At 41.2% G+C, this 19,131-nt stretch overlaps 3 protein-coding genes and 1 pseudogene across 5 annotated transcripts; 3 read left to right on the plus strand and 1 right to left on the minus strand.

Moving 5' to 3' along the window:
- Nucleotides 1-1,097: 1,097 nt before the first annotated feature.
- Nucleotides 1,098-4,953, plus strand: LOC121764825 (protein PIGMENT DEFECTIVE 338, chloroplastic-like). The gene is made up of 8 exons (XM_042160856.1): nt 1,098-1,952; nt 3,028-3,102; nt 3,193-3,264; nt 3,345-3,425; nt 3,512-3,609; nt 3,716-3,841; nt 4,222-4,270; nt 4,341-4,953. Exons 1-8 carry the CDS (start codon nt 1,158-1,160, stop codon nt 4,518-4,520), a joined length of 1,476 nt encoding a protein of 491 aa, XP_042016790.1. The 5' UTR covers nt 1,098-1,157; the 3' UTR covers nt 4,521-4,953.
- Nucleotides 4,954-6,548: 1,595 nt separating this feature from the next.
- LOC121765575 (putative F-box protein At1g33530) lies at nt 6,549-11,905 on the plus strand. The gene is made up of 2 exons (XM_042161773.1): nt 6,549-6,711; nt 10,898-11,905. The coding sequence occupies exons 1-2, from the start codon at nt 6,580-6,582 to the stop codon at nt 11,903-11,905; spliced, it is 1,140 nt and encodes a 379-aa protein (XP_042017707.1). The 5' UTR covers nt 6,549-6,579.
- A 1,132-nt stretch (nt 11,906-13,037) lies between these two features.
- LOC121766084 (polyadenylate-binding protein 5-like) lies at nt 13,038-16,242 on the plus strand. Of its 3 annotated transcripts, none has more exons than XM_042162426.1 (8): nt 13,038-13,370; nt 13,646-14,421; nt 14,496-14,573; nt 14,732-14,821; nt 14,908-15,192; nt 15,257-15,478; nt 15,546-15,801; nt 15,898-16,242. In XM_042162426.1, exons 1-7 carry the CDS (start codon nt 13,127-13,129, stop codon nt 15,759-15,761), a joined length of 1,911 nt encoding a protein of 636 aa, XP_042018360.1. In that variant the 5' UTR covers nt 13,038-13,126; the 3' UTR covers nt 15,762-15,801; nt 15,898-16,242. The 3 variants fall into 3 exon arrangements, with proteins under 3 accessions (XP_042018360.1, XP_042018359.1, XP_042018358.1); XM_042162425.1 differs by having other exon boundaries at nt 15,962-16,242; XM_042162424.1 differs by lacking the exon at nt 15,898-16,242 and having other exon boundaries at nt 15,546-15,896.
- Nucleotides 16,243-16,557: 315 nt separating this feature from the next.
- Nucleotides 16,558-17,860, minus strand: LOC121766087 (annotated as a pseudogene).
- Between the last annotated feature and the right edge of the window lie 1,271 nt (nt 17,861-19,131).

Consider the following 19,131-nt stretch of genomic DNA (forward strand, 5'->3'; position numbering starts at 1 on the left):
CACTTTCACCATCACCATCACCATCACCATCACCATCACCATCACCATCACCGTCCACCACTTTTTTCCGAATCAATAGTCAATACTATTATTCTTTATTTTTATCATACTCCTATAAATTTATTTTTATCTAATTAAAACTTGTAAAATATAATTAGCGTCTCTTTTCAACTTTGAGTTTGATGTATTTTGTAAATAATATTAACATAACAATTTCCAGTGAATTAGAATCAAAGTAAAATTGTAATATCAACTAAAACAGAACTATGATGTATCTAAGTTTTTTAATTCCATATAAAAGTATTGAAAAAATAAGTATGTGCATATTGTCAACTAAATAAAACAACTAATTAATTGCAGTCTTTGGCTTGTATATTCAATCAAGGTAGGAAGACATTTTGATAGTGTAAGGTTTAGAAAAAAAATGGATGTGTTGTAGGTTTCCTATTTTTGCTATGAGTGGACATGATAGTACTAAAGGTTGCATGAACTTTAAGTTAGGAAAAGTTTAATAATTATTGCATCGAGTCTATGATACACGATCTTTCTAATTTAATTATGCTACATCTTTCTGAAAAATTTATTAGTATATGAGTATTACTACTAAACTACCAATAAATACACATCACGAAAAAGTCACATATATAGCATTTCACAATAGTAAAATATTACTCCGTATTTAGTGATATCGACGTGATCCTGAGTTGAAATCGTAGAAAAATTAATTAATTTTCTCCCCTTCACCATAATTATATTCAAGAGTGAAATTAATTGATGTAAATGATTCAATTGTGGAATTCCATTAACTTAAGTTTTCACACATTGCGCTATTTTGATAAATTAATTGGGCCAGGTAGATTTTAGGAGTTAGCTCGCCCATTGTAAAGCTATAGATTGGGCCAAGCCCATTTGTTAGCCCAAATATACACACACATTGTAGAATCAATCTAGATGCACAATTCTTTTATCTTTATCTCGTTTATATTCATAACCATGGCAATTAAAATATAAAATAAATAAATCAGAATAATCGATACCAAATTTATAATTAAACAATTTTCCAATTAAAAAAAATCCAAAAATTCACATACTAGAAACGGATAAAAAGAAGCGGCAAAGAAACTACGCCGTCGACGAGGTGCGCAGGATAAGCAGCGATGCAACTGACTCACCACACCTCTTGTAACAACTCATCTCTCTTCACCAATCCATCTCTCTCCACCGCCATTTCCCCGCTCTCCTCCTTCTCCCGTTCAAATTCTAGCACAAATTTTAAATTGCCAAAACTCAGACGCGCCCATGCCCCACTCTGCACTAAAAACGGAGTCTTTGAGGGATCCAAGGAAGCCCCTTTTCCCAAAAAAGCTGAGAACGACGAAGAGTTAGAAGAGCTTGAGCTGCTCAACAAGCCCTCTCCGAAGCCAGTGAGCGATTTCGAGGCCGTGGAAGAGGAAGAGGTGAAGAAGGTCGATGCTGATGAGATTTTAGCCCCTTTCTACAAGCTGTTTAGGTCACCAGAGGAAGAAATTGATCAACTTGAGGGGGAAATTGAGGGGAAATCGGGGGAAATTGGTGTGGAGTATTATGAGCCTAAGCAAGGGAATTTTGTGGTGGGGGTGGTGGTTTCTGGCAATGAGAATAAGCTTGATGTGAATGTGGGGGCAGATATGCTGGGGACAATGCTGACAAAGGATGTGCTGCCTTTGTATGATAAGGAGATGGGGGATTTGCTGTGTGATGTGGAGAAGGATGCTGAGGAGTTTTTGGTTCGTGGGAAGGTTGGGATTTTGAGGAACGACGAGGCGATGGGCGGTGTGGCTATGCCGGGGAGGCCTGTGGTGGATGTGGGGACTGTTCTGTTTGCTGAAGTCTTGGGAAGGACTCTTGGTGGGAGGCCGTTGCTTTCGTGTAGGAAGCTCTTTAGGCGGATTGCGTGGCACCGAGTGAGGCAGGTTTTCTTCTTGCTCATCTGTTTGTTAGAATGTGGAGTCTTGAATTGTGTTTTTGTTGCTTTTTGGTGCTTGTGGATTGTGTTTGATGAAGTATTAGAGGGTTAGAGAGGGAGTGGTGATGCTAAATTGCTAATGGTATTGGAATTGGGGGATTGAATTAAGAAGAATAGAGAGTTGTTAAGATGATGTGTTTTCACATTGTTTCATGTATAAGTGAATTTTGGGGCATATTTTGGATGTTGTTTCTGAGTTTTTTAGATTAAAATATTGGGGAATTGTGTTTTTGCTACCTTATGTTTTCAATGTTTGTGGCTTATGTGAGATGGTATTGAATATGAAATGTAATGTTGATGCTAATGCAATTGGTATTGGGAATTAGAGTAATACCTAATCTGGAAGAAGAATGGACAGTTCTAAAATGATATTGTCATTGGGAGTGCTGGTACCATGTTTAGATTACTAAAGACTAGTAGTGCATTGAGAGATGACGTCTCAAGGGTATTGCTCCTGCGCTCAGGCCCACTAGTTCTTTGGTTCGCTGGTTTGATCTTATGGTTCGCTAGTTTTCTTTCTAAACGCAACTCCGTTTGTGCTTAATACAACCTTAAACTTTACCACCATTACCTTCTTTTAGCAATCGGTGTATAGCTGTAGTCAGCTATGTGGTGCCTCGAAATACAATGAAATTAGAGTTCATTTTCACTGATATAATAGTTTAGACCATTTCTATCATTACGTGAACTTAAGAATGTAAATTGTGTCTTTTAACGAATTTAATATTTAGGTGGTTGATATTAATGCCGGTTCGTTCACTTAGAGAGCCATTGTCAAGAACTCAGCTGCTCTCGTGATTTGTGCAAATATAGATAGCATTGCTTGAATCACCACAATATTAGAAAAATAGCTCAGTTAGCTGCATCTCGTTGAGAGTCTCAGTTCTTCGACTTTCCCTTCATATGTCCATTGTCCACCCACATAGCTAGTATTGTTTAAATCACAATATTAGGAAATTAGCTCAACTTAGCTGTAAAATCATTTCACCATTCTTGAAGTTTATATTGGCCGTTCTTGGCAGATTATGCAACTAAATGAACCTATTCTGATTAAAATCACGGAATGGAATACCGGCGGTCTCCTAACAAGACTGGAGGTGAGCTCCATCTGTCTATATCTCAGATTCATGCTTAGCTAGAAACTACCTTATCTAATTCAATGGTTATACATGATTTCTGTCGTGCAGGGGCTGAGGGCTTTTCTTCCAAAAGCCGAATTGATCAACAGAGTTAACAATTACACAGAACTTAAAGAGAATGTATGATCAATCACAACTCTCTTTGCTTGGCATGTATAGTTATATTACTATAAGTTAAGGGAGATATCTCGATGATGCAGGTTGGAAGGAGGCTCTACGTGCAGATTACTAGAATTAACGAAAATACCAACGACTTGATACTCAGCGAGAAGGAGGCTTGGGTTTGTATTTCTCGTTTTAATGTTTGTTTCTTGCTCTGCAACAACTTTTTGCCTGATGCTGTTCCGTTTCGTTCCCAATTGTACAGGCGATGATGAATCTTCAAGAGGGAACACTTCTAAATGGAACGGTCAAGAAGATTTTCCCGTATGGTGCACAGATAAGGATAGGCGATACAAATAGGAGGTGATCACTGGATTACTGAATATTATATTTCTTGAATGTGATTTGCTAACTTCCCGAATTCTTGACATTTATTTTCTTCTTTCCAAATGATCGTCGTGTTTGGCAGTGGATTGCTGCATATTTCAAACATATCTCGAGGGCATACCACTTCTGTCAGCGACTATCTTGCAGTTGACGATGAGGTTAAAGTTCTTGTTATAAAGTCGATGTTTCCAGGGAAAATCTCTCTGAGGTATGCCGTTTTTCTTACTTCACGTCTACAATTTGCCGAAGTCTTTGTTGTTGCATATGATGTAGGAAACCTCATAGCTTCATTAGATTCTGTTATTACAGATAATCAATGAATTGGCCTAAATTATCACCAATAGTTGTTTAATTCGGACTTTCAAGCAAAACGAGCCCTTTGTAATCAAGAAAGAGAGACTTTAAGTTTGAGCTAGACGAAGTTGTATTTGGTAGCTTTTCTTTTGAGAAGTCGTATTTCCTCCTCCAAGTTTGAGCTAGACAAAGTTAGACTTACAATGCTAGATTTCTATGTTGGAATCTTTCTTTGCACGAATGGTACTTGCCTTCTTCTCTTTTATCCTCTTATATTGAAAATTTTTCATGCAGCATTGCTGATCTCGAAAGCGAGCCCGGTCTATTCCTGTCGAACAAGGAGGTATTATTTTTATTTTCTGAAGAGAAAACAACTTGAGGCATTTGTCGATCAACCCTTCTTTTCCGTGCAGAAAGTATTATCAGAAGCCGAGGATATGGCGAAGAAGTACAGGAGGAGGATGGCAACCGTCTCTTCCAAAAGAAAGATAGAAGCCCTCCCCGTGGACGGCCTTCCATTTGGAGACGAAGAGAAGCTCTACGCTAACTGGCAATGGTTCAGGTTTGAGAGAAACAACGAGCTCAACCCGTGAGTACTCTAGAAATCCGGGTGGAACGAGAACCATCAAAAGAAGAAGGAAGGAGCGCTGTCGCTAACTAGACTCCTCTCCTTCCTCATTCAACACGCTGAGGAGGTGTTCATCAAGACGGATGTCGCTACAGTCCAAATGACTCTGCTGTTGTTAGCACGTTCTTCATAAGGATGAGAAGGGACTCGCTCGTGCAACAGCCCCTTCCCCGGTTCTTGTAAATCGAGCTCCTCTTACCCTAATCTCGATTTTTTTGCATAAAATTGATAGTTGTTTATATCAAGAAGAAAAGAAGCATGGTAGGGTTAGAGAAAATCCCTCTTTTCTTTCTTCCACTCTTCTTTAATGTTGTAAGTTTATATTGAATGCTTTAAAGTTTTATTCAAGATTTGATTTTGAAGGTTGTTTATGGTTGAAAAAATTTATTGAAATCATGTTTCATTTGTTTGGTCTGTAAGCTTATAGAATCCACATTTGTCAATTGACTTGTAAGAAGAGAATAAAAAATAATCACACCTTTCATTATCTTCCAATGGATTCTGCAAGTCCAATTCACTTAACAAAGAATTACGTGATATCAAATACTACTACTGTTTAAATTGAAGGATATATTAAAGAAACATATAAATATTGAATTATTTAATTTCATAGCTTTGCATGTATTCGATTTTAGTTTTCAATTTCTTCACCTCTCTCTAGGATAAGCATTAGGATAAGCATTTAGTTTTCAATTTTTTCAATTGAGATGATTGATAAATTCAGTGACATAAGAGGATGGCAAGGAGTGGTTCGAATACAGACAGGACATACACATTAAGATCAAGTTTCATGGTTCTCGTTCGTTTTCGTCGAACTTCTACTCCTCTTTTCTGGTTTGAGCATTTTATACTCATCAAAAAAATCCTAATATGATAAAGACCAAACGGGAGAACTCCTCCCAAAAGACTAGTCTAAGACTAGTCTGTTAGAAGAGATAGCTCATTTAGTCTATATACCCCACATCGGTTGTGAGAACAACTGATGTGGGAATTGAGTCCGTAACATTCGACCCTCCTTTGGGAATTGAGTCTGTAACATTAGACCCTCCTTTAAGGCCAACGTCCTTGTTGGTCACGGCTGAGAATTGAGTCCATAACATTCGACCCTCCTTTAAGGGCCAACGTCCTCGTTGGTCAATAACCGATGTGGGAATTGAGTCGGTAACATTCGACCCTCCTTTGGGAATTGAGTCTGTAACATTAGACCCTCCTTTAAGGCCAACGTCCTCGTTGGTCACGGCTGGAAATTGAGTCCATAACATTCGACCCTCCTTTAAGGGTCAACGTCCTCGTTGGTCACGGCTGGTTCTTTGCCAGGCCACCACTCCGAGTTCTCGTTGGTCACGGCGGATTCTTTGCCAGGCCACCACTCCGTGGGTCACCACTCCGAGCGGCCCCAAACGTACTCGTTGTCCTTTGGGAATTGAGTCCGTAACATTCGACCCATCTAGGGGTGTGCATTCGGGTTTCGGTTCGGTTTTTTGCCAAAACCAAAAAACCGAATTTAGTTCAAAATCTAAACCGAACCGAACTCGAAAAACCGAAACCGAAAAACCAAAAACCGAACTTAAAAAACTGAAAAACCCGAACAAAACCGAAAAAAAACCGATAAACCTGAAAAAAATAAATATAATATAAATATATATTTATATATGTGTATTTTATTTTATTTTATATATACTAATAGAATATTTATATATAATATAAAATTAATAATACATATAGTATATATTATATAGTAGAATATATTAAAAGAATATATATATATATATATATTATATAATATAATAAATTAAATTAATAGAATAAATAATTTATATATAATATATATTATATATAATATAACATATAGTAAACTAATAATAATTTCGTGCAAGGAAACGAATAACATAACAATATTCTAAATATCTAATCAAGTAAAGAATATCAACTCCAAATTCGATTCTATATTATTTCCTTTCCTAGTTACATGAATTATTATAAATAAAGGGTGCATTGTTGAATGAAACAAGAAAAAAGCAGAGATGAATTGCATTAATGGTTTCGATTTCGTTGGAGAGCTACCACGAGAAATCACTATAGATATACTCTCCCGACTTCCCATTCTAACCTTTACCCGGTCCAAGCTCGTCTCCAAGGCATGGCACGATGTCGTCTGATGGAGTACGAACTAAACAAGCCCAATAGCAGGGACAGCTCGGCTAGCCCAAAGCCCAAGAAAGAGTTCAGTTCGGCCAAGAGTTCAGTTCGGCACAACCAAAGAGTTCGGTCCTAGCCTATAGCTCGGTAAAAGCCAACTAATCAAGCTCTGCTCTCTTGTCGGCATCAAGCTCTACTCTCAGATCGGCAAAAGCTGCTCGGCAATAATTTCAGCAGTTCGGTCTCAGTATTCGACCGAACTAGGAGATAGTGGACTCATGCAAGATTTCCACCTCCGCTACACCGACGATCTATTTTAGTGGTGTCAAGCAGTCATTAACTCAGGCAGGATAGTGGACCCATGCAAGGTCGCCACGATCTCCACGACATCCACTACCTAATAAATGCTGCATGCCACGATCTTGGTTCAAAATATAAATAGGACCTAGGTCAGATAGATAAAGGATCTTCTGATTTTTCTGTTAACTTCTGTAAAGCTCTCTAGAGAGAATATCATAAAGCAGGCCAGTGTTGTAAGCTGTAATTCGCAGATCAAGCAATACAAACCTGCCCCCATTTCTCCCCGTGGACGTAGATTTACCTCAGTAAATCGAACCACGTAAAATCTCTGTGTTGATCTTCATTTATTTCCTGCATTTACAAACATCAAAAATTCGCCGCTTCATCACTGGCGCCGTCTGTGGGAACCAGAGAACCAAATTTGTGATAAAGCGAGTTTTTGATCCTCCTCCACCAAAAAAATGCATTCCAGATCACGTAACACCCATAATTCTGTCCGTGACAACCGTGAGGAAGTAAGTCTAGCTCGCAGGTCTGAAAAACGGCCTCGGGAGACATCTACTTCCAGTTCTCACGAAGGAGCAAGCCACTCCAGGAGTCATCGCACAGAATCTTCCCAGCATCCCGATTTAAATGAGGTTGTCAAGCTGTTTTTGGCCGAGAAGCAGGAGGAGTTCTTAACCTTCCTGCAAAAAAGCCAGCAGCCGGAGAAGAAAACGGGGGATTCTCCCTCCTCCTTCAGACATGAAAGTCACTACCGCAGTAGTGACGTGTCCTCCAGGAGAGAGAATCCTCACCCCCGACATGTTCTTCCTCGCCGAACTCCTTTTGAAAGAATTCAGAGGGCACCGGTACGAAGTAGATTGGGACCACGTCTCAATCCTGAGACGCCACCCGCACAGTTCGTGCCGTTGAACAAGTCAAGAGCGGAAATTTTCGAACTACATTCCGAAATGTTCGAAAAACCAAAACGGATGACGAAATCGGCCACACGCCGAAGTCTTGACGCATATTGCTCCTTCCATCAAACCCACGGTCACGATACCGAGGAGTGCCGAAATTTGGCTGCAGATATTGATGTTCTTGTGAAAACAGGAACGCTAAAAAAATACCAAAGCAAGCAGCCGAAAAACAAAAAACAAAAAGCAGAGGGGTACGAGCTGCTTTCCTCAGAATCCGAAAAGGCAACGGGATCCCGAAGACGATGACGAGCAACAATATGATGGAGTAATCCTGACCATTGATGCTTTCCCTGCCGGGAAGACTAAATCGTCCCTGAAGCCGTAATTCCGGTTGAGATCGGCATACCCAGTTTCCGAACTCTAAACTTCTTCTCAGCAGAACTGAAGGAGGACGGACTGAGAGCCGAGCTAGATCTTGCCGAAGAAAGAAGAGAACTGGCCTGCATAAAAGCAGCCAAGTACAAGGAGCAAGTAGCCCGGTATTACAACCAAAGGGTGAAGAAGCTGCAACTTCAAGTGGGAGATCTCATCTTGAGAAACAACGAAGTCGGCCGAGCAGAAAAGCTGGGCAAACTCTAACCCACCATCAAAAATTTCCATATCGGGTGTCAGAAGTCCTCGGCAAAGGGTCTTATAAATTGACTCTCAAGTCAGGAGAATAAATGCCCCGAGCATGGCATATTTCCAACCTCAAAAAGTTCCATTTGTAAGAGACAGTTCAGTCAGTCTTATGTGTTTTCTTTGTTTTTTACTTGTTCTTGTCTCTACGTACGTTGTGTCTGTCTATGTGAGTGTCGTCTCTTACAAATATAACTGAGGTATCTTGTTCTTCGAAGGCTGATCCCCTTCTTAGAACAAATACAAGCACACAATTGTGAGTCAAAGCTTCTACAGAAGATACAAGACCACAATTCAGCTTAAACAAGCAGTTCGTCTGAAACGAGCTGCAACAAGCCAACAATTGTGAGTCAAAGCTTCTACAGAAGATACAAGACCACAATTCAGCTTAAACAAGCAGTTCGTCTGAAACGAGCTGCAACAAGCCAACAATTGTGAGTCAAAGCTTCTACAGAAGATACAAGACCACAATTCAGCTTAAACAAGCAGTTCGTCTGAAACGAGCTGCAACAAGCCAACAATTGTGAGTCAAAGCTTCTACAGAAGATACAAGACCACAATTCAGCTTAAACAAGCAGTTCGTCTGAAACGAGCTGCGATAAGCCAACGATTGCGAAGTCCAAGCTTCTACAGAAGATACAAGACCACAATTCGGCTTAAGAATCAAGCACTTCGTCTGAAACGAACTGCAACAAAAGTCTGATTCTCGCGATAAAACTTGCCTGAATTACGACTAGGGAAAGTCCGATCCACGCGATAAAACTCGCCGAATTAGGACGACCAAGTTCGGTCAAAGCAGTTTACCTCATAAGACCGAGGACAACCATGTCTAGTCAAAGAGGTTTACTGCATAAGACCACTTCGGTTAACTGGGAAAGTCCGATCCACGCGATAAAACTCGCCGAATTAGGACAAGGGAAAGTTCGATCCCGGCGACAAAAATCGCCAAATTAGAACACAAGACGAGTCCGGTCAAAGATGTTTATTTCATCAGACCAAAGACGAGTCCGGTCAAAGATGTTTATTTCATCAGACCAAAGACGAGTCCGGTCAAAGATGTTTATTTCATCAGACCGACAAGCCAAGTCCGGACAAAGATGTTTATTTCATCAGACCGACAAGCCAAGTCCGGACAAAGATGTTTATTTCATCAGACCAAAGACGAGTCCGGTCAAAGATGTTTATTTCATCAGACCAAAGACGAGTCCGGTCAAAGATGTTTATTTCATCAGACCAAAGACGAGTCCGGTCAAAGATGTTTATTTCATCAGACCAAAGACGAGTCCGGTCAAAGATGTTTATTTCATCAGACCAAAGACGAGTCCGGTCAAAGATGTTTATTTCATCAGACCAAAGACGAGTCCGGTCAAAGATGTTTATTTCATCAGACCGACAAGCCAAGTCCGGACAAAGATGTTTATTTCATCAGACCGACAAGCCAAGTCCGGACAAAGATGTTTATTTCATCAGACCGACAAGCCAAGTCCGGACAAAGATGTTTATTTCATCAGACCAAAGCCAAGTCCGGACAAAGATGTTTATTTCATCAGACCAAAGACAAACATCAACTTACCCCGTACCTTTATCCAGAATGCCGAAGTGACTCGCTTCGCCGAAGTAATTCACTTCGCTTTTCGGGGGGGGTAGTGATGGAGTACGAACTAAACAAGCCCAATAGCAGGGACAGCTCGGCTAGCCCAAAGCCCAAGAAAGAGTTCAGTTCGGCCAAGAGTTCAGTTCGGCACAACCAAAGAGTTCGGCCCTAGCCTATAGCTCGGTAAAAGCCAACTAATCAAGCTCTGCTCTCTTGTCGGCATCAAGCTCTACTCTCAGATCGGCAAAAGCTGCTCGGCAATAATTTCAGCAGTTCGGTCTCAGTATTCGACCGAACTAGGAGATAGTGGACTCATGCAAGATTTCCACCTCCGCTACACCGACGATCTATTTTAGTGGTGTCAAGCAGTCATTAACTCAGGCAGGATAGTGGACCCATGCAAGGTCGCCACGATCTCCACGACATCCACTACCTAATAAATGCTGCATGCCACGATCTTGGTTCAAAATATAAATAGGACCTAGGTCAGATAGATAAAGGATCTTCTGATTTTTCTGTTAACTTCTGTAAAGCTCTCTAGAGAGAATATCATAAAGCAGGCCAGTGTTGTAAGCTGTAATTCGCAGATCAAGCAATACAAACCTGCCCCCATTTCTCCCCGTGGACGTAGATTTACCTCAGTAAATCGAACCACGTAAAATCTCTGTGTTGATCTTCATTTATTTCCTGCATTTACAAACATCAAAAATTCGCCGCTTCATCATCGTCGAGTCTCACGGGTGTGTTGATGCCCATCTTTCCAAACACGAACACGAGTGCGACACTTTCTTCGTACGGACTAGCTTTGGAGGTTCAAAAGCATACAAATTGTCGGAGGAATACGGAAGCAGCACCACTATATGCCGCTCGGGCGCGTTGGCCGAGTGTAAGCCCCTCCTCCCGTATAGCTCGCCGGTCAAGGGTTTAATGTTGCTTTTGTGCCCTCGTTCGGAAGTCCTTTTCGTATGCAATCCGGTCACTCGTGAGTTCGTGAGAATTTTCTGCCCTGATCCGTTCGCTTCGTGTGTGGACCTCCACCCCAATTATCTGGATGGCAGTGTTAGTTACGGATTCGGGGTGAGCAAAAAAAGCAAGCAGTATAAACTAGTTTACATCTCTGGGTGTTGCGAATATCATGTATACACTCTAGGAACAGGACAGTGGAGGGTGGGCCCGAGCCCACCCATAGGCAACGGTAGAGTCCAGGGTAGAAGAAATTGGGCATCCGTGGACGGAAAGCTTTACTGGGTACAAGATATGGTGAATATTTGTTGTTTCGATCTTGAAACTGAGGTTTTTACCAGTTTCCCGGGCCCGCCTAGTCCCAGTCCTCTTCGAATAGGTTGTTTCTTGAGGAGAGTGTGTGTTTTGGAGGAGTGCTTGTGTGTGTGTGATGCTGCAAAATCCTCAAGACATAATGTGGATATGCTAATATGGATAATGAAGGGAGAAGGGGATTGGAGCCTTGTATGTAGGATACCTAAGGATAAGCATATATATAAGTCTCTCCCAATCAAAGTTTTGGGTAAGGGTAACATAATCTTGATGGCATCTAGAGAAGGATTTGGTAAACGATATTACTACGACACCAACAACACTTCAACTACTCAAATCGGCTATGGCGCTCTCGCCTCCCTCTACCAACAATATACCTATGCATGCCCTTTCAATCCAACTTTTGTTTCACTCAAAACCTTGTTCCAACACCAAGACAAAGATATCATTCACTCCTTTTAATTTTTCTACTAGTATTTCGTAATTTCTTAATCACTAATTTAGGGAAATTAGTCATTCATTTTCTTTTATGAAACTATTTAGTCATGTTTTGTTATTAAACTATACCCTTTCTGTCTCTTAAAATATGAGCTTTTCATTTTTGAATTTTTTTTCTTGCTAATGAAGAACCTATTTTTCACTAACATGTTTTTTCTTTCTATCTTTTTTACTTTACCAATTTTGTAGTATTAAAAGTTAAAACTTTTTGTTATTTTGAAATTTCATATTTTTAAGAAACGGATGGAGTATTATTATATCAAATTCATTACTAAACTTTAATTGTGCACAAATATCTCTCTCGATTTCTATATCTCTATATTGTTCCCTTGCCTAGTTAGATGAATTATTAATATAAAATAAAAAACGGGCAGTGTTGAATGAAGCATGTCATCAACAGAGATGAATTGCATTAATGGTTTGGATTGCTTTGGAGAGCTACCACCAGAAATGAGTATAGATATACTCTCCAGACTTCCCTTTGCATTGCAACCATTATCCACATTTCCATGACTAATGATTTTTCCCTCCTCTCCTCTCCTCTCCTCTCCACAAGTAAACTAGTTTTTATCAAAAGGGACACATATAAAATGTTACCTAAATTTGGTAATACTGTTTATCTCAATCTTTGTAAAACACCATCAATTTTATATCTAATCTTTTATCAAATCTATCATCGTCAATTTTGCAATTTTGGCGTGACTGAAAGCACATCTGTACATTCTTGATTCTTCCACATTTCATTTATATCCGCAGATCATATCATCAATGTTATACTAGAAACTGAATTATCTGATAAGAATTTTAAAGTTGAAAATATTATGATTAACCCAATTTATTTGAGATTGTAAATAAAATATAGTATAAAATAATAGGTTATTAAAATGAGTAATAATCATAATTTGACTATATCCCAATAGAAAAACAACAAACTCACGAATTAAACGCAACAGAATGCCATGTCATCACTCCCCAGCCGCACGCTGCTTTCTTGTTTGAATCAGTTAGTTACAACTAAAACAGACACCTCAACCGTATAAAACACCAAATCACCTTCAAATTTTGGAATTTTAGAGAGAGATGAGAGGCTCATTATTCCAATCGATCGTAATTCTAGATCACATGTGATTCCTACACCCTTACCAGCTGTCGATCGTAATCCTAGATCAGAGTTAGGCTTTCGGCATGGCGGCGACGGCGATTCCGCCACCGGCGTTGATGGCGGCAGCTCCGGCGGTGACTCTGCCGGCCGCTGTTTTCCCTAACTCGTCGCTCTACGTCGGCGATCTGGACGCCGCGGTCGACGAGAGCAAGCTCTACGATCTGTTCAGCCACGTTGCGCCTGTCGCCTCCGTCAGGATTTGCAGAGATGTGACGCGCCGATCGTCGCTCGGATATGCCTACGTCAATTTCAATTCTCCGATCGACGGTGATCGCAATTCATTCTGTTTTTTCATTAGCATGCATCTCCAATTCATTACTCCACATATTTTTTTGTTGTTGGAATATCATTGAATTATTAGTGATGATGGTGTGATTTGATTATTCAGATCCCCAATCTGAATGAACTGTGTGTGTACAATTTTCCAATTCGTATTTCCTTATGAATTATGATTCTCATTTAGCAGCTTATAAGTGATGATAGATACAATTCCTGATTGAAATGTTTTATGTTGGATGGCTTAAAATTGTGATAATGTGCAGCTTCTAATGCAAAAGATGCTTTGAATTTCACTCATGTCAATGGAAAGCCAATCCGGATCATGTTCTCTCACAGAGATCCTAGCCTCCGTAAAAGTGGATATGCTAATCTCTTCATCAAGAATCTGGATCAAACAATCGACACAAAGGCGCTCTTCGAGACCTTCTCTGCCTTCGGAACTGTGCTCTCTTGCAAGATCGCAGTCGATCACAACGAGAACTCGAGGGGCTATGGCTTCGTGCAGTTCGACAAGGAGGAAGCCGCGCAAAACGCCATCCAAAGGCTGAATGGCATGTTGATAAACGACAAGAAAGTGTACGTGGGGATTTTTGTGCGTCGACAGGAGAGGAACCGGGGGAAAGGATCGCCAAAGTTCACGAATGTTTACGTGAAAAACCTGTCTGAGAGCGCCACGGATGAGAGCCTTAGGAAAATGTTCGATAAGTTTGGAGGGATCACTAGCGCGGTGATTATGAAAGATGGCAATGGGAAGTCGAAATGCTTTGGCTTCGTGAATTTCGAGAGCCCTGATTCTGCAGCTGCTGCAGTTGAGAATCTGAACGGATCCTCATCAGATGATAAGGTGTTGTATGTTGCAAGGGCTGAGAAGAAGGCGGAAAGAGAGGCGGAACTCAAGTCTCAGTTCGAGCAGGAGAGGAATAGTAGGTTCGAGAAATTAAAGGGTGCTAACCTTTATTTGAAGAATCTCGATGATAGTGTGAATGAAGAGAGACTGAAGGAACTATTTTCAGAGTTTGGAAACATTACATCAAGCAAGGTAGTACTTTTTAAGACGCATAGATTTGAAATTATAGTTTTCAATGTTGCTAATATGTTTTCTGCCTCTGTTAGCTCGTGCGGGATTTGAATGGACTGAGCAAAGGTTCGGGTTTTGTGGCATTCGCGAGTCCTGAAGAAGCGAATAAAGCTGTGAGGCGATTCATCAATCATGTGTTTTTAGATTTAAAGCTTTTATTGGAGTTCATTTGGTGCACTATGCCTTTTATCTACCGAACCTAAGTTGTTGTTGTCATTACATTTCAGTTTATTTTTTGTTAAATTGTTTAGAGCTCTTCATTACATTGCAGTTGAATGAAATGAATGGGAAGATTATTGGGAGGAAACCTTTATATGTTGCAGTGGCTCAAAGAAAAGATGAAAGGAAAGCTTGGTTGCAGGTAAATGCACTACCTTTGCATAGTATGCATACTTTTCGTGTATGATAATCTCGTTGCAAGATCATTCTGCGTCTTGCTCTGCTCAGGCACATTTTGCTCAGACGCGATCCTCTGGCAGCATGTCTCCACTTATGCCGGGGTTCCACTCCAGCTCACCGAGGCTTGCTCATCAGCAAGTTTACTTCGGTCAAGTTGGTCCCGGGCTCATCCCTCAGACGCCCGGGTATGGATTTCAGCAGCAGCACATGCCTGCTCTACAGCCGGGAGTCCCATCAAATTTCGTCATGCCATTCCAACTTCAGCAGCAAACTCAGCCCGGTCCCCGGCCGGATCCTAGGAGAGGTGCAAATTCTCCACAGCCTCAGCAACAGGTTTGTATGTCCATCACATATCACTTCAACGATGGTTTGTTCTTATATGTGCATTTGTGTACAGATGTACTCAAATCAAGGTTTCAACAGATACATGCCGAATGCGCGAAACGGCATCAACCCCTCCATGGTTCCTCAAGGCCTAATGGGACCAATGATGCCACTACCTCTTGATGCATCATCTCCAGCATCGGGAGCTTCTCTAGACGGCCCGATTTCACTGCCATTGCCTCGACCGACCCTCGCATCAGCCTTGGCGTCTGCTTCACCAGAAAATCAGCGCATGGTTAGTCCATTTCCAACGCACCATCTCCTTTCCTACCCTTTTCGTCTCATTGATCCAAACACTGCAGATGCTCGGCGAACAACTCTACCCTCTGGTCGAGCGTCTTGAGCGCAACCACGCAGGAAAAGTCACTGGCATGCTACTTGAGATGGACCAAACAGAGGTGCTTCACCTGATAGAGTCACCGGACGCCCTCAAGAAGAAAGTCGTCGAGGCGATGAACGTGCTCCGTTTGGCATCGAGCGGGTCCGACATCGGCGATCAACTTGGCTCCTTGTCTTAAAACCAATAAGCAAACCACCCATTTTTTTGCCTTTGCTAAGGTCTTTATTTATTCTAAACTCAATATTCTTTTTTGTTGCTGCTTACCTAGCCTTAGTCCCTGTCTAGATATATATATTAATTTCCGTTTTTGCTAGGGCTTATTGAGTGATTATTTTCTATATTTATTTTGACACGTGCTCGAAAACCGATCAAAACTAGTTCAAACCGATGGATGCTTTTCGTCGAGCTCGCAAATTTGTGCGGGGAGAAGATGGGATCGGAAAGTGCGCGTTGTGCGAAGGAAGTATCAACGGGGAGATGCATGTTGGCCCAAGTGGAAGTGCAGTTTGTTGATGGGCCGGGAAGTTTGCAAGAAGAGCAACTATTTCACATGAAAAAGGACTCTTGCATGAAAAAAATGATAGTAGTTTATTGTTTTAGATTGATTAAATTAAGTTTATTAGGATTCGTATTTATCTCGAAGATCATTGGTTCATTTCAGTTTAGGATTTACTCTAATATTTGAGTTTATCAAGTAGATTAGGATTTCATTACGAGTTTATCTATTGTGGAGTCGAGGCCTATAAAAAGGCTTCAGATTATCGATTGTTTCCGGATTTCGATAATAGAGTTTTCATGTGTTTTGGGTCAAGTTTATTCTTGCACACGCCATTTCGATTACTTACAGCAAAATGTTCATTTTTGAAATAGTTTATTGATTTACAGTTCGAGGCATCGTTCATTCAACCATCACATAATTCCCTACCTGTTTCGTATTGGTTACGGGCAAGGCTCACGTCATATTTTAAACTCCAAAATTGGTTAAAAATAAGCAGATAATAGCAAACAGGATGTTTAACCTGTTGAATGTGTATGAATTTTCAGAGGAAATCAGGGTGGATATCTTCCTCTAATCTCTCATCGTTCATCCACAACTGTAAGAGATGATCTTCGCCATCTTTTCTCTTCTCAATACTCTTCGAGGCCCGATGATCCTCGTCCTCGTCCTCTGCAGTTATGTAGCTATTCCACTTCGAAACCGTGTTCTTGCCAGCTGAATCGAGTTTCTCTGGTTTCTCTCCCCCAACTAAATCGCGTTTTTCTCGAATTTGTGCCATGAAACTGTTCCATTTCGAATCCAAACCCTTGTCTTTAGCGTTTACCATATTGGAATTGCTTCCCAAATCTGTACAAAAACATCAATTGTTAAAAAACACTTACTCAAAAAAACGCAGTTTCATTGAGCAAAAATTCATAATTTAAAAGAGTTTAGAGCTGCTCTTTTGTCCCTAACTCATAATTTCATCCATGAATATGTATTTTATTCTTCATACCCGTTGCAAATCATTAGATGATAATGAGAATAACTTGAATTTCCATCTCAAAATTCATAACTGCGAAGAATTTTCCTAAATTTACCTTCATTTTGCTGCACTTTGCCATCTCTTCTGTTTGGACTCAAAAGCTTTCCCCCTCTGCGGGCTCTGCAAGAGTAGTTCCTCACTTTAGGCTTCGAGAACGTCGCATTCGGCAACTCCGTCACAACCAATGGCTCGATTCCACAATCCCCTGCTTAATTCAAAAATCAAAAAACACAAACAAAAAAAAACAGCAAAATCACAAATCGAGCGATTGCTCTTGTAACCATTTCATCGAACACCTTGTGCAGAATTCATCCCGAGCTCGAATTTAGCAGAGCATTCCTCCTGATCGTCGCTATCAATGTACTCCGCCCAATCGCTCCTTTTCCTCTTCTGCTCTTCCTTTTTTGGAGAGTCGGCGGAGATTTGAGGCTCTTCTCCGGAGATCGGATGCTGCTGATCGGAAATTTGGCGAGACATATTGAAACTCTGGACGACTTTGCGCAAGTCCTTGGCCATGAACGACTGCGCGAACACCTTCTGCACGGATTGCACACCACGCAGATCCATTTGTTGCTGCTCTTCTTCTGCTGCTTCACCTGCTTCCACATTTCTCTAATTTTCATCTTCACACACAACAGAGAGAGAGAGAGAGAGAGATTGCCTGCATGGTGGAGCACTCGAAACACTGGACGGCGATGAAAGAGATCGGCATTTTTGCATCTGGGCGATTGCTTGTGTGTGAGAGTGAGAAAGAGAGAAGAGATGCTCAATTTGGCGGGGAAATACAATTTTGAAATGCGCGCTTGTTTTGTGTATCCCTTTGAATTTGGTTTGGGCATCAGCCTGAAATGAATGGACCTAAATGGGCCAACAAGTGTAACTCATACTCCTGCGGTCCAAGCCCGCATGAGCTGCGTGACTATAGTTAACTAATTTTAGAGATAGAGAAAACAAAATACATACTGTATATTGATTACAAGTTCAATTTATTTCGATATCTATTATCATCAAGGGTTATTTCAATGTTGTAAAGATATCCAGCATTGTATAAACTTCTATTTATTTTGGGTATTTACTATCAAGTGTTTCAGTATAATAGAGATATCGTATAACCGATTTATAACCGATCTATAGCTCCAAAATTTTATTTCTGCCCACTATGGTGGACACCAATAGCCCCAAAATTTTTATTTTAATGTTTCAAGCAATTATGAATAAATTTATCGGACTATACGTAATTAGAAGAAAACGAATATACGTGAAGAAATTAAAATTAAAATTAAAATTAAAATTAAAAAATTCGCCGCCCTACCGCCGTGTCCGCCCACCGCTCCACTATAGGCGCCCGGCCTATCCGCCGGGTCCTCGCCCCAAACTCGCCTATCCGTCGTCCGCCGCCCACCGCCCCAAATTCGTCGTCCGCCCCGTGGGCGGACACCTCCGCCACTATGGACCGCCCGCCCTCCGCCCCAACCCGCGGCTATAGCCGCGGGCACCCCACAGTGGACACCCTAGGGGTGTCCACTATGGCATGGACGCGGCTATAGCCGCGTCCACGGGCGGGCGGCTATAGTGGAGGGCGCGGGCGGACGGCGAAATCGGGGCGGTAGGGGGGCGGACGGGCATCAGCCGGCTCCGGGGCGAGGACACGGCGAGATGGGCGAGGACGCAGCTATAGCCGCGGCGCCTATAGTGGCGGCGCTGACCGCCACGGCTATAGCCGAATTTTTTTTATTATTATTTTTACATTTCAATTCACCTATAAATACATCCCACTCTATTCATTATTTTCACACCATTCCAATTCTATATCTATAAAAATTTCTCTCACTACAATTTGGGGTCGGAAATGAACAATTTGTGGAGAGACAACTCTATATCTATAAAAATTTATCTCACTACTTCGTATAGTCGTGTTTAGCGCAGGGTATTCGGTCGGTTCGGTTCTAACCGAACCGAATACCCGGTTAACCGAAATCAAAAGGAACCGAAATTGAAGCACCGGAACTGAAACCGAATTGGCCT

The sequence above is a fragment of the Salvia splendens genome, chromosome 14 (assembly GCF_004379255.2).
Source record: "Salvia splendens isolate huo1 chromosome 14, SspV2, whole genome shotgun sequence".
In the NCBI taxonomy this organism is placed as follows: Eukaryota; Viridiplantae; Streptophyta; class Magnoliopsida; order Lamiales; family Lamiaceae; genus Salvia; species Salvia splendens.